Source organism: Sceloporus occidentalis, unplaced genomic scaffold, assembly GCF_023333645.1.
Source record: "Sceloporus occidentalis isolate IW3139 unplaced genomic scaffold, rSceOcc1.0.p SCAF_1, whole genome shotgun sequence".
Classification (NCBI taxonomy): Eukaryota; Metazoa; Chordata; class Lepidosauria; order Squamata; family Phrynosomatidae; genus Sceloporus; species Sceloporus occidentalis.
In genome coordinates, this window is record NW_028316981.1 from 193,857,282 (window position 1) to 193,870,806 (window position 13,525).

Here is a 13,525-nt window from a genome sequence, read left to right on the forward strand (position 1 = left end):
CTTCCCTCCCTCCTCGATGACCAGTTATGGATGTATTACTGGTTCCATGCTCAGTATTACCTCAGTACAACGTAGGAAGAAACTACAAAGAAACAGCCAATTCTTGCTTCACACAGCAGCCTAGTTATAGTACCCCCCTCACTCCCCACCCATAGTACTCTTGCATTGCAAAGACAATGCACCCATGTGAGAAGGGCAATGGGGTAATTATTTCCTATATTAAAGTTACTACTCCTCAGAACTTGTACAAATTTTGCCAGACTGGCGTGGCATGAAACTACAGGTGCATGGCAAGGACCACAACAGAAGAACCTGTTAAACATTCTGCACAATCATGAATACATTTAGGATGTAACAATAGCTATCCAAATACAACCACATAACCAATGCAACATTATGCTGATATGAAATGAGATATGATTGATCTGAAAGCAAAACAAAGATCATTAGACTTATCTTCTATTGATACAAAAAAAAAAATACCTAAATGCTCCTATATTCATTTGGAAACAAAACTGTAGTTAACTACAGTATAGCACAACCTATATTTTGACGTTATTGCATTCTAAATCTTGTGGATTCAGGGGGGTAAACCCTAGGGAATTCAGTGAAAAATACATTTATAACTCTTAAAACTGCTTTGGTATCTCAACCATAAGCAACATGACTGTTCTTTATATTAAATTATATTATATTATAATATATTTATATTAAATTATATTATATTATAATATATTAAATTAAATTATATTAAATGAAAGGTCAATTGTAGAATCTTGATACATGTATTTGACAGAAATGTTTTAAAACTCATACAAGTCTCTGAAAAAAATGTTATTGATTGGATATCACATTAGCATGAAGCATGGAAATGATGTGTTAAGCATAATGTCTTGCACTAATTAATGGGATTTTTCAAACAAATTACTTCACAGTTTGCTTTCAACTTAAGGAGGCCCATTTTTCTTCTTCTTCCTTTCCTATTGGAGGTTAGCTATTCTCCCTTGAAGGGCCACACTTGTTCAGCTTTAGGCATAGAGAACGGTAAGCTTGGACCCATTAATTCTTCTGCTCCTCTTTCCAATCAGTGGTTAGAGACCAGAGATAAGGTGCTATTTAACATTTGGAGTGAAATCCATTCTGGTTTGTAGCCCTGAAACGTTTGCATGGAATAGGAGTTCTGTTTTTCAAATCACCTGTGTGTTTTATTTAAAATAATAATAAACATTGTGATCAATAGAACAAAATAAAGATCATTATTACTAATGGCAACAATAACAACTTAATTTCTGGAGACCACAAAGAATTAACATGGATTTTTTTTTAAAGCTAATGTTCCAAACTCTATATGCACATACATACAAAGAAAAGGAGTTGCTCACTCATTGATTATTGATCTTTATAGTTCCTGAGGATCATTTAAAAATGACCCTATGAATATCAGTCAAGATCTGAAGAAATAAACATATAGGGCCTCGTCAGCTACAATGTTGGGATAGCCAACCACCATCAGATCATATTGGCCTGAATCCTATTGGTTAGCCTTATCTGGAGTAAATCCACGGTATCAATTGTTAAAAAGTGAGAAGATTACAGCACTGAGGTGATATTGTGCTGAAATCATGCAACTACATGAGCACAACTAGAATGACCTGAATAACACAATTGAAACAAGTTTTTTCGCATTACCTTATAAAGCCAGAATTGTGTTTGTCAACACACAGCTAAATCCCATTGTCCTAGTGGGTCTACTCAAGTTGGGACAAACAACAGGATTCAGGCTAATGGGTCTATTTCTTCATACCAGCATTATGCCTCACTGGCATTGTGATACAACCCCCCCCCCCCTTTTTTTTTGGTATGATCTTGAGAGAAAAAACACACAACATAAATAAATAAGTCAAAACATGCAGTTTTGCTAATCATATTATTCCTAGCCATTCTGCCCTCAGGAAGTATCCATGTTCATACTTGGAAAAGGCAAGGTAATATAAGTACTAAAATGTCAAGAAAGTAAATACGAAATTATAACAGTAACCAAAGGAATGTTTAAAGATTTTAAGTTTTATCTTTCTATGAGCCATCTCACACAGTGATTCCCTTCTCACTCCACTATATTCTTTACACGAACCATCTCAGGTCTGTGATTACAAAGAGAATATACCATGAAACTATAGCACATGCTTCACACTGGTTTCCAAAGCGTCTGTAGTTCTTTAGGGGCCCTGTGATCAAAACACCCTTTCCCAGTACACAGCATATCCAGTTTGCATAGTACAACTCCCACTCTGCCAGGCGTTGCAATTCCAAGATGACTTTGGCAGCCATCTTCCATGAATTCATTTTTAGACCAAGCATGATGATTTCTCAAGAACATCTACACATTAATGGATTTCTACTACTACTCAGAAACAATGAAAGAGGGGTGAAAACTAGATACGTAATATAACTTCCTGCTCTCAAAAAGTGCTATTTTTGTTCTTGGTTATACAACTGTGATACAGTTTTATTTGGAGGTATAACCAAAACCACCACAAGAAATACTCTCTCAACACGCTGGCTGAACTGGTCAGTCAGTCTTTCAGACTTTTGCAGAAGTTGTGCTTCCCTCCTAAAACATTTTTGCTCTCTCACATTACTGAAATTTGTAATGGCATCTCTAGGCTTTTTTTTTTTTTTTTGCTCTGTAGGATCATGTTGCCAGGGATCATTTGTACGAGGAAAAACCTGCAACAAAGGATTATGTGGACCAGCCTGCATTGCCTGTAAATACCAAACTGATAATGGCTTGTAGTTTGGCAGTACTTTGGCCTTTTGGAAGCTATCAAGTGTGGAAGGTCTTGTTGAGTGGCATCTCTTCCTATTATGCATGGCTAACTCTGGGTTATTGGCATCAGGGAGGAGTCTACTGTCAGCCAAGCTTCTGTATGTTTTCATTTGCTTCTATAAATAAAAAGCTGATAGCCTTTCCCTAGGCATATGGCAGGACATATTTCCCTGGTTCTTCCTCCTAGTACACATTAACATTTTAACAATGACTAGAAATTAAAACAGAGGGGTGGAGCAAAGAGGACAAGGGACTGTCATCCAAGTGTGATTTACCAGTTGTCATGCGAACAATGACTAGGAAGTTGGACATCATACTCTTTTACAGTAATCTGGTCCATCATGATCTCAGATATTAAAAAAAAAATATTCCATTCTATATCAAAATTAGGCATGTGCCTTTTCTTTACATGAAGAGAAGTACAACAGGACACTGCAAATTCGGCCTGCCTAAACAGTTTCTCTCCCGACTTTAGATTAGCTACCGGACAGCATCACTCATTGGTGGCTACAGAGGTCTGATTTGGAATTTGGCTGTACTTATGGGAAGAGTTACATCACACTTGGGCCAGTTACTACAGAAGGAACAAAACTGCTCATTTGTATTGCTTTAAAATGTACACAGTAAATATGTATATATATATTTTTAAAAAAACAGTAACACATTAACTTTGTGATGTTGAACCAACTAGAAGGTTATGTATGATGCAAGGCTTTAGCAAATGAGAACTATAGATACAAATTTCATTGCAGAGTATGTTGTAGACAAATGTCTCTCTCTCTTGCTTTTAGTATGAAATCCTACACTGTAGGGTTTTTTTCCTTTTTTTGTAGTGGTAGAAAATGTTTTGAACAATTGTCTGTGAGCATGAGCCGACGGTTTGTTACTGAGATCCCCAGAATGCCAAAAAATTTGCAATGCAAACAATTAGTACTGTATGCCAACTCTGCAAAAAGCCCTAACACACACACAGCCTCAAAACAGAGGCTTCAATGTACAACCTCAGTTAGTCTTTCTGGTTTCCGTGTACCACTTTGACATCGTGACAGCCCAAGTGAAGCTGCCTTCAGCCTGGCAATCCCTACATGCCAAGCATCTTCAACCAGTTAGAATGCCACAGGAGAGGAAATAAATAAATAAATAAATGCTAGCAGCACAACCATCAAATCATTTTCATATTGAACCTGCGCGGTCCAGGGACCTCCCCTTCCACTACTGCGCCATTGTTTTTACGGGGGACATACTCTAGGTCAATGCTGGCTTTATGCTTGCCTTTCCCTCGGCTCCACACAAAAAGTAGTAAGAAACAAAATAAAACCACCCCAAGGAATGTAAAACAGCCCATGGCTGTTGACACCAGTATTGTCTTCAGGTCCAAGGAAAATGTATTGACATTGGTCCCATTGGAACTGGTGTCATTGGAATCCGTCATGTACATAGGAGTCCTGTTAGCATAAAGGAAACGATCTGAGGCAAACCCTTTGACAGTGAGGGTGGCTGATGTGGTGTCGTTCCCAGCAGCATTGCTGGCAACACAAACATAGAGCCCACTGTCTTGGTCTTGAGCAAACCGGATCTCCAATGTGCCATCTCCCAGCACAGTAGCTCTTCCGTTAGATTTTGTGGTGACCAGCCTCCGTCGTGGGGTCAGCCAGGCAATGGTTGGCTGAGGGTCACCATCAGCATTGCACAGGAGTTGTACTGTCTGCCCTTCTTCTACCACTAAGTATTGCAGCTTCTTCTCACGTATCCTGGGCTTCTTGCAAGTGAAGTAGAAAGAAAGGGCAGTGCTGTGGAAGTCTTTGAAGGGCCTCTCTTTGACACTATCTGGGCCAGCACACATGGGTTGCTGGCCACCAAACTGCAGTGTGGGCTGCCTTTGTAATATCCAAAGCAAGCGACAGTCACAAGAGAGAGGGTTGTTGTTTATGGAGAGGACCTCCAGGGCTTTGGTGGAATGGAACACATTCTCTTCAATAGTTTCCAACAGGTTTTGAGACACATTAAGCACACGAAGGAACCGCAGTCCTTGGAAAGCATGGGGTTCGATAGTACGCAACTGAGCCCCAACAATATGAAGCTCCCGCAGGCGCAACACATCTGAGAGCATGCCTGATTCAATGGTGCTGATGGGGTTATAGGAGAGATTCAGGTGGGTCAGGTAAACCAGGTGCTTGAGAGCAGCATAAGGTATGGTGGACAGGTTAGTATTGGTGATGGAGAGATATGTGAGGTTCAAGCCATACAGGCCATTGGCAGGAATCAAATCCAGCATAGGCCAGTAGTCTATTTCTAGATTTTTTAGGTGGAACAATTTCTTAAAGGCATATGGAGGCAAATGGTTAATGTTGAGATGTCTCAGATGTAGGCTGATGAGGTTGTGAAGGTGGGAAAGGGCTTCTGTTGGTACAGCTGTGAGGTTGCATTTTTCTAGGCTGAGCTGCTCCAGGCTAAGCAGTCCACTGAAGGCCCTGTGAGAGATGTAAACCAGATCATTATCCCCAACCTCAAGAGACTTGAGGTTGTGCAGATCCTGGAACATGTAGTCCAGCAGAATGACAATCTTGTTCTCACTGATATCTAGCTTTGTGAGATTTGACAACCCGGTGAAAACCCCCAAAGGGACCAGCTTCAGACGGTTCCCTTTCAGTCGCAAGGAGCGTAAATTAAACAGATTATTAAAGGCTCCAGGCTCAACATTGGCAACAATATTGTCACTGAGATCTATCTCCTCAAGCAGTGGGAAAGCTGTGAACTCCTCTGGGTTGACACTTTTCAGCCTGTTCTTGCTAAGATCCAGGATTTTAGTCTCAATGGGGATGCCCTCGGGGATGGCAATCAGGCGTCTCCGATGACAGCTGACAGACTTGTTCTGTGCTGAGCACTCACAGCGGGCTGGGCAGCCTATGGTGGAGCCCATGAAAATTAGCAGCACAGCCAGACCTAGAAATGGCTGCCAGCATGATATGGCTGTGTGAAGCATGACTCCACTGATGTTGTCTAATTCTCCGTCACAGGCCTGCCAAGAGAGAGGGGAAGAGGAAAGAAAAGAGGAGAATTAGCTTAATAAGAGTCTCACTCACAGGTTAAACTTCATTCATTTTCATTTAGAACATCTGCAGCAAAGCCTGTCAATCTCTCCCTCCCTCCCTCTCTCTCTCTCTCTCTCTCTCACACACACACACACACAAAGTTCAGGCATGCACTTAATCACTGGTTCACCCAAGTTCTTCCATATGCTCTGCAATATACTATATATATATATAAAGTGAATGTGTTGGCCAGACGTTTAGCAGTGGCAATTTCGTTATTAAGATAACTTGTAGACTTTATTCATGCATAGTTTTAATAGGTCAGAGTTACTGCCAACATTATTTTAAAATATTTTAAGGTAAAAATCTAGTCATAGGCAGCATATATTGGTTGGTCAGTAGTTTAGCAGCAATTTTTTTAAAAAGATGATTTTTAGACCTTAATTGCATACACTTCTAGTAGGTCAGAACTCATATCAATACTATTTCAAAATATTTTAGGATTAAATCATATCAAGCACGTACGTTTTATGCTTTAATTTTCACAACAGCCCCATAAGGTAGATCAGATTGCTGTTATCACCATATTACAGATAGGGAGCAGATACTGGGAATAAATGACTTGCTTAAATTGGTTGACAAGTTATAACAGAGGCAACACGAAATGCACACTTCCTGATTCATAGCTTATTCTCTCCTGCAATATGGTGTACATAACTGGTTGTTTTTATGCTGCCTTTTTATCATCCAGAACTCAAGGAGACTTAGAAATGATGAAATGTAAAACAATAAATGTAAAGCAATAAATAATACAGTCAATAAGAAGGCATTTCATTCATACCTAACTTGGACTCACCAAGTTAAAATCACCACCACCACCACCACCACCAAAAGCACTGAGGATCAGCACTGTTAGAGAGTCAGACTTCTTGTCTTTCTTTAACCCAATGAGAATTCTATCCCCAACTAGGGCCAATCTCTGGACAATGAGATCAAGCCACCTTTGCTTTCTGGGAATCACAGGCCAAAGTCTAGTAAACATGGTGGTGGAGTCCAAGTCTCTGGCGCCACTCAGGGGAGGGCAAAAGATGCTTCCTCTTTCTAATTTCTTCTCTGGCAATTTGTTCCCTTGTTTAATCCTGCCTTTTCTTCCTGGCTTTCAGAATTCTCCAAAGGCTAACAAAAGGCTCACTTCTTCCTGTGAAATGAAATCTGTACATGTGTGCATTGGTGGTTATGTACATAACTGCACACTGCATATTGTGGATGGAAGAAGTAATTTGCTGTGCCTTTAGACACTATAATAGCTATTTTGATAACTTGATGGAAGATTTCAAATCACAGCAGGTAGTAGTAGTACTCTCTTGTTCTCAATGTCTGTTGGAAGCATTCATGCTTTTTAGTTGTTTCATTGAGCCAAGGTTAGTTGTACCTGGAGCAGGAAAATGGAACAGTGGATCTTGTAGCAGCCATTTTAACTTGTGTGCTGGGGGGGGGGGGGTCTGAAGGAAAAAAATGGCTGACTACAGCTTTGTCAGAATTCCTAGAATGAGCAGCAACCACAAAGTATGCTTTTTGTGGCCTTTTTTTGTTTGTGCTCTATATATGCTCTCCAAGGGCTGCTGCTACACTTGAGAATTAAGGTAGTTTGATACTGCTTTAACTGTCATGACTCCATCCTATGGAATCCTGGGGTTTGTTGTTTGTTGTGGCACCAGATGTCTCTGACAAAGAAGGCTAAATATCTCACAAAACTACAAATCTGATCATTCCTTAACACTGAGCCAAGGTAATTAAAATGGAGTCAAACTGCATTAATTTTGTTGTGTAGATGCAGCCTAGGACTTTGAGACATTAATGTACAGGTAATGACCAATGGCCTAAATTCTTTTATTCGGATCCTGCTTTCATCAGGGACTGGTTGTATTGCCTCTATATTAAACATACAATCTGTATGAGGGAGCTGCCTCTGGCAACTGATTTGGAACATCATAGAAGGGCAGATAATTGTTATTTTAGTAATAGTTATATGAATTGGAAAGATATTTGTTGGATTTTCTTTCTCAGATACAAAATAACTTCAACATCCTTTCGAAAGGTGTACAAGAAATATTAGGCAGCAAAATATCTGTGGACACCCCTGCAAGTTATTATGTCCACATTCATCCTTTGATTTTTATCTCTTCCAGTTCTTTATCTTCCAATTTTCTTTCCCCACTATCAGAATGTAGATAAGAAGGTCTTTGGAGCACTAACATTTCTTTTTAATTCAAGAAAATACCAATAAATACAAAACTAAGAATTTGGTTTTAAGTTCATGAACTGACAATGAAATATTATACTTCTTTATTCCTAGTGAATTCAGTTAGACTTACTCCCTAATCTATACAAAAATGTATAGTCTCCATGAGCTGAAGAGGAGCTTAGCCTTGTGTATTGCATGTGACCATCAGACCATCCCAAGACATCAAAATAAAAGATATTACAGATCTGTCATAAAATTAACAAATGGAAACTACATAAAATATACACAACATTCTCAACATCTAATTAAAACATTTTAACATGAACCTGTATAATATTATACATCAAATTAATGACCTCAAAATTCTAAAGGTTAAATCCAACTGGTAATCCAAACTACAGTTGACTATTGAATCTACTGCATTTACCAAGGGATTGGTTTACAAAATTCCTACTGAATCAGTGGGCATGTTTTAAGTGGGCCTAACTTTGCCATGGAGTTACCATAAACTGGAAATGACTTGAAAGCACACAGCAGCAGCAGCAACAACAGCAACAACAAAACACCTAGATTTAAGGAGCCAGCATGATATAGTGGTTTGCATGTTGGTCTATGGAGACCAGGGTTCAAATACCTGTTCAGCTGTGGAAACCCATTGGGTGAGGTTGAACAAGTCACACATTCTCAGCCTCAGAGTAAGGCAATAGCAACTACCCTCTGGACATAACTTGCCAAGAAAACTTGCCAAGATTGGTTTGCCTTAGGGTTATCATAAGTTGGAAACTACTTGAAGGTGAAGAGGAGGAAGAGGAAGAAGAAGAAGAATATGCTGTACAAGAAAACGTACAGTCTTTGTAGTTGGATCCCTCCTTGGCCCACAAAGCAAACCAATTACAGTTTCATGGACAGACATGCCTTACGTGCCTCTCTACACACCATTTCCTGAGTAAATTATGCAAAAGACAATGCATATTAATATTGGTGAGGTCTGTCACCCAGCTTTAAGCCACAAGGACAGTTAATGCTCAGAACATGGTCTATGACCTTTTTCTTTCTTCTAACACATGCTAATGGCATTCAGTTGCCTAGCACAGACTTCCTGTAATAATATCAAGTGACCCATGGTTAGCTGGATTTTCTCTTTCACCCTTTCTCCAAAACTATGGCACAGCGAATCTCCAATATTTGCACTAACTCTGACCAAATTTCTTTTAAAAATCTTTCTTTTTAGTATTATGATATGCCATAGGGGCAGAAATTCTTGTTAGCCCCAGCTCCAAACAAGCTCAAACTACTTTTGAAGTTTTTTTTTCCTTTTATTAAACCATTTTACTGGAGGATCTCCTTCTGAACTCTTAACACCTTGATATAAATTCAGCCCATCCAGTCTGTCTTTGGGACTGTGGAGCTTCCACTCAAAATCACATCTTCCCATAAAGACTGGAGATTTAAAATGAAATCCCATGGTTTATTGGACAGTTAATTCACCTATCTGTTGTACCAACTCAATTTGATGGCTTTCTTCAGGAGGCAAAAATCATGCATTTTACCATTAAATGAAAATTGAACTAACAGGTCAATGGTCACTCTTTGACATTTCTCTGGTATCAAAGTGAATATCCCCTTCTTCCAAAGCAGGTGCAAAAGCAGTGACCACAAAATCCACTGTGCTCACCCTTGTGGGATCTTAAGGTGTAGACTGGCCCACCCAAACCATCCTTACAGTTCACATTCAAAATACTTGAATATATCTTATTTATTAATTGAATAAATTGTGAACAAGATTTGTGTGCTTTACAGTAGTTTAAAAGTTCCATATGAGGAAGACCCATGCTAGAAAAAAAAGAGAGAGCGAGAGAAAAAGAGAGAGATGCTGATGCTGTGTGCCTTCAAATTGTTTCCAACTTAAGATGAACCCATCCGATGGTGAGAGTGTGTGGCTTGCCCAAGGTCAACCAATCATTTCCCCTGGCCAAGCGAGGATTTGAACCCTGTCCTCTAGAGTCACAGTCCAACATTCAAACCACTATACCATGCTGACTCCTACAAAAACAAAACAAAACAACAGAAAAAAACACCCTTGCATATCAAAGCATCTAAAGTAGATTTTATACTTTTCGGTCTCCCAGTTATCCCTGGAGTGCAACCTCTATCATCTTTCACCATTAGCTATGGCACCAAAGAAAAGAAAAGAAGAAAATAAGGAAAGGGAAAGAAAGACTCAGATAAGCAAACCCTGCCCACCATGATCAACAAATCTCTAAGTGTTGTCAGCTTTTTATTGTGGGCAATGTACTTTGGAATATATAAATCATTCCTCAGGGGGTCTTTAAAACATACAAACAAACAACCACACTGCATAAACAGATAATTGATTCATTTTTGTAAAGAATACCTGAAAGATATCACCAAACCATTTCTTTATAAGACATTCCGCTTCACTGAAGTTTAGTAGTTTTAGCAGCTTTGTTCATTTTCCTTTCCACAGAAACCACACTAGGCATTCTTTACATGTAAACATTGACATTTTCCCACAACATGAAGTAATTACAGCTTCCCCTTTATCTTTCCAAAACAAGTACCTTTTCTATTTCAGACCAGGCTTGTTTTCCTATTTGAAACCAAACTGAAACCTACCTTACTTGGATTTTTGTAGAAAATATTAGATATGGCACCAGAATTCTAATAACACAGTTTTCGTGTGCTCAAATGCATTCCCAAAACAATGACCTTATGATTCTTCCCACAAATTTGTGACACTTCCTTTGTCGTTCCTTCCTCTATTATCCCAACTGAAGCAGCAAAGAATACTAGTCTCTTTTTATAGCTGTGAGCTAGCTGCAGATGCAAGGACATGTTGTTAATTCCTGGAAAAGAACAGCTGTATATCATTATCTCAACTGTTTCTTTGTTTTGAATTAAATCCGCTACAAGAAAACAAAGCGTATAAACTCAAGATCCATTTTCAAGAGATGCATTTATGGAGCCCAATCTCTGTTTTAAAATAGTTTTTTGGGGGGGTATGTGTGTGTGTGAGGAAAATATTATCAGAGGTCTAGCAGCCATATCAAGGATAAGAATTTTGCTGCCTTTTTTTTCTGGGGGGGGGGGTCCAATGTGACCCTTGTGACCCCCACTGACTCCCCCAAAGGCCTGGTACCTTATTTCTTTAAGCCAAAACTTTGTTTTTCATCCAGTGGAAAAAAACCCCTCACCTTGACCATTATATTCAAGCCAATGTATTTGTACACAGATCTGGTGAAGCACCAAAGAGAGTGAATTTTAGTTTGAGCTTTTTTCCCCAGTTGGTTCTACAGATAATTTCATACACTTGGTCTGAAACAGAAGGGATACTTATTTTGTTGAAAAGAAGGAGATGAACGCAAAAAATATGACACAGTGTGGGGAAAATCTCAGTAGTCTGCACAATATTCACATGCAAAGAAAGCTTGCAGTAGATTGTACCATAAGTAAATGTTCTTATATAACCAAGCTGGTAAAACTACACTGTTTTTTATGCAGCAAAGAAATGGCTTGGTAAGACCTTTCAAGTATTTTAAATGTTTATTTTAAAACTGTCAACGACATATTTACCACCTCTTATCTGTTCCTTGTTTTAAAGATTCCTAAGGAAGAAATGTTGTATATTGGACTGAGTCATGTACAATAAAATACTAAAAGCACTTTGAGATTTGCTTTGTTTTTCCCCCCAGATGCATTCAGATAATATCTGGATAGCCTCAAGTTGTTTACCCTTAAATCCTCAAGCAATGAAGACTTTTAAATTTGCTATTAACTCTGGACTGGAATGCTTATTTTGTATATTGAATAAATAATCTTCCAATTGACTACAAACTAATGAGCTACAAACTAATGAGGCTGTTTGAGGTAAAAAAAAAATACACACCTCATCCACCATAAGCAATCATGTTAACAAAAAAGGCAAAGCAATCACACTAAGTGTGTGTAGTTTTTTTTTAATGGCACGGCTTTCCAAAAAGCTGAGGCTCCTGTTGGTTCACCACACTTTACAACAGTGGCAGATGATGGCTCTGACACCAGCCAAACAAGACAGATCTGAGGTCAGTCTACTATTACCTATAAAATACTAGGAAGAGATTACTGTGGGGATGGGAGTGGGGTGAGACACCAGTTTGAGATTTTTAATTAGGATCTCATGCTTATTATGGGGGCCTTTCTCAAAGTCAGCCAGCCCCAATGCTGGAGTTCCAGTTGTTCTGCCAACTGTGCCAAACTGTAGGTGAATTTGACTGAATTAACAGTTTAATTTGGGGGTGGGGGGGTGGGGCTAGGACAGTGTCCTTTTAAAAGTAACAGATCAGTATAGACAAATGACTACACAGTTCAACACTCGACACAGCTATGTCAAAACCTAGATAAACTGTTTGCCTATGAACAAGGAACAGATGATCAAAGCCAATATCAGTATGTCTGACAAGTCCAGAAGTGGAATGGATGCAATGACAGGTGGTACAACTCCTCCTTTTAAGCATTTATAAGGGTGAGTGAGGAAAGGAGTGAGGGAGCAATATGGAGTGAGTAATATTATTTCCCTGGTAGCCATTTAGAGTTTTCCAGAAAACAGTTGGCAGTATCTGAAATGCGCTGGAAGTTTTTGGCTGGAACTTTTACTGGTCACTTCACAGAGAAGATTATTTCCTAGCTCCTTGGAATGTCTTGTATGCTTACTCCATTAACACAGTGGCGCCCTTTCTATTTCTCTTTGACGTACACATATAAACAGTATAAAATATAGGATGTCTAACTTCTTCTGAAATGAAAAGAATGGACAGCACATACCAGGGCTAAATATACAGTGCATAAGAAGGTTGGAAACACATCACACACACATACCGACCTCTCATAACTTTGAGAACACATGTCAACCTTGACCTGCACAGCCTTTCAATTTTGCTCTCAGTCTTCTCTCCAGCAGAGACTGATTGCTTGTGGCGGGTTATGTGCCGGCACTCTGTTCTAGCCTGGAAACATGAATGAAGCCTCTCAACTTTCTGCGACCCCAAGAGGAGATTGCAGCACTGTCTGGGATGGACAGGCTGCTGAGATTCATTTAGGGCCTCCTCCTTCCTTTCAGCAGAAGTCTTGCAAGTAAAAGAATTGCTTGGGATGTCCAGCTGTGACAAACTCACCAAGCTAAACTTCACTTCATTAGGAATTAAGTTACAACTGAAAACCCATCAAGCCCTGTGATTTGGGCTTTTCCTGTGAATTCTGATCAAAGAAGCTTTCAGCCACTCTGATCATTACTTTTGGAATGAAGCCTGGGAGAACAGCACTGCTGATTCTTCTGCTGTGCAGGGAATTCATTTCCTATCTTATCCATCTAATAGGCAAAGCTAGAAGTAAACAGGCTCAGAGGAAGACAAGCACCCTGCCCCA

General features: G+C 39.4%; 1 protein-coding gene across 2 annotated transcripts in view; it reads right to left on the reverse strand.

The window, feature by feature from the left end:
- Positions 1-1,879: 1,879 nt before the first annotated feature.
- Positions 1,880-13,525, reverse strand: part of LOC149323170 (leucine-rich repeat and immunoglobulin-like domain-containing nogo receptor-interacting protein 2) — an 813,307-nt gene continuing 801,661 nt past the window's right edge. For both annotated transcript variants that reach the window (XM_089510227.1, XM_089510218.1), the window contains one exon: positions 1,880-5,846. In XM_089510227.1, coding sequence (XP_089366353.1) covers positions 3,990-5,810 — 1,821 coding nt within the window. In that variant the 5' untranslated portion in view covers positions 5,811-5,846 and the 3' untranslated portion in view covers positions 1,880-3,989. The remainder of the gene's footprint in view (positions 5,847-13,525) is intronic.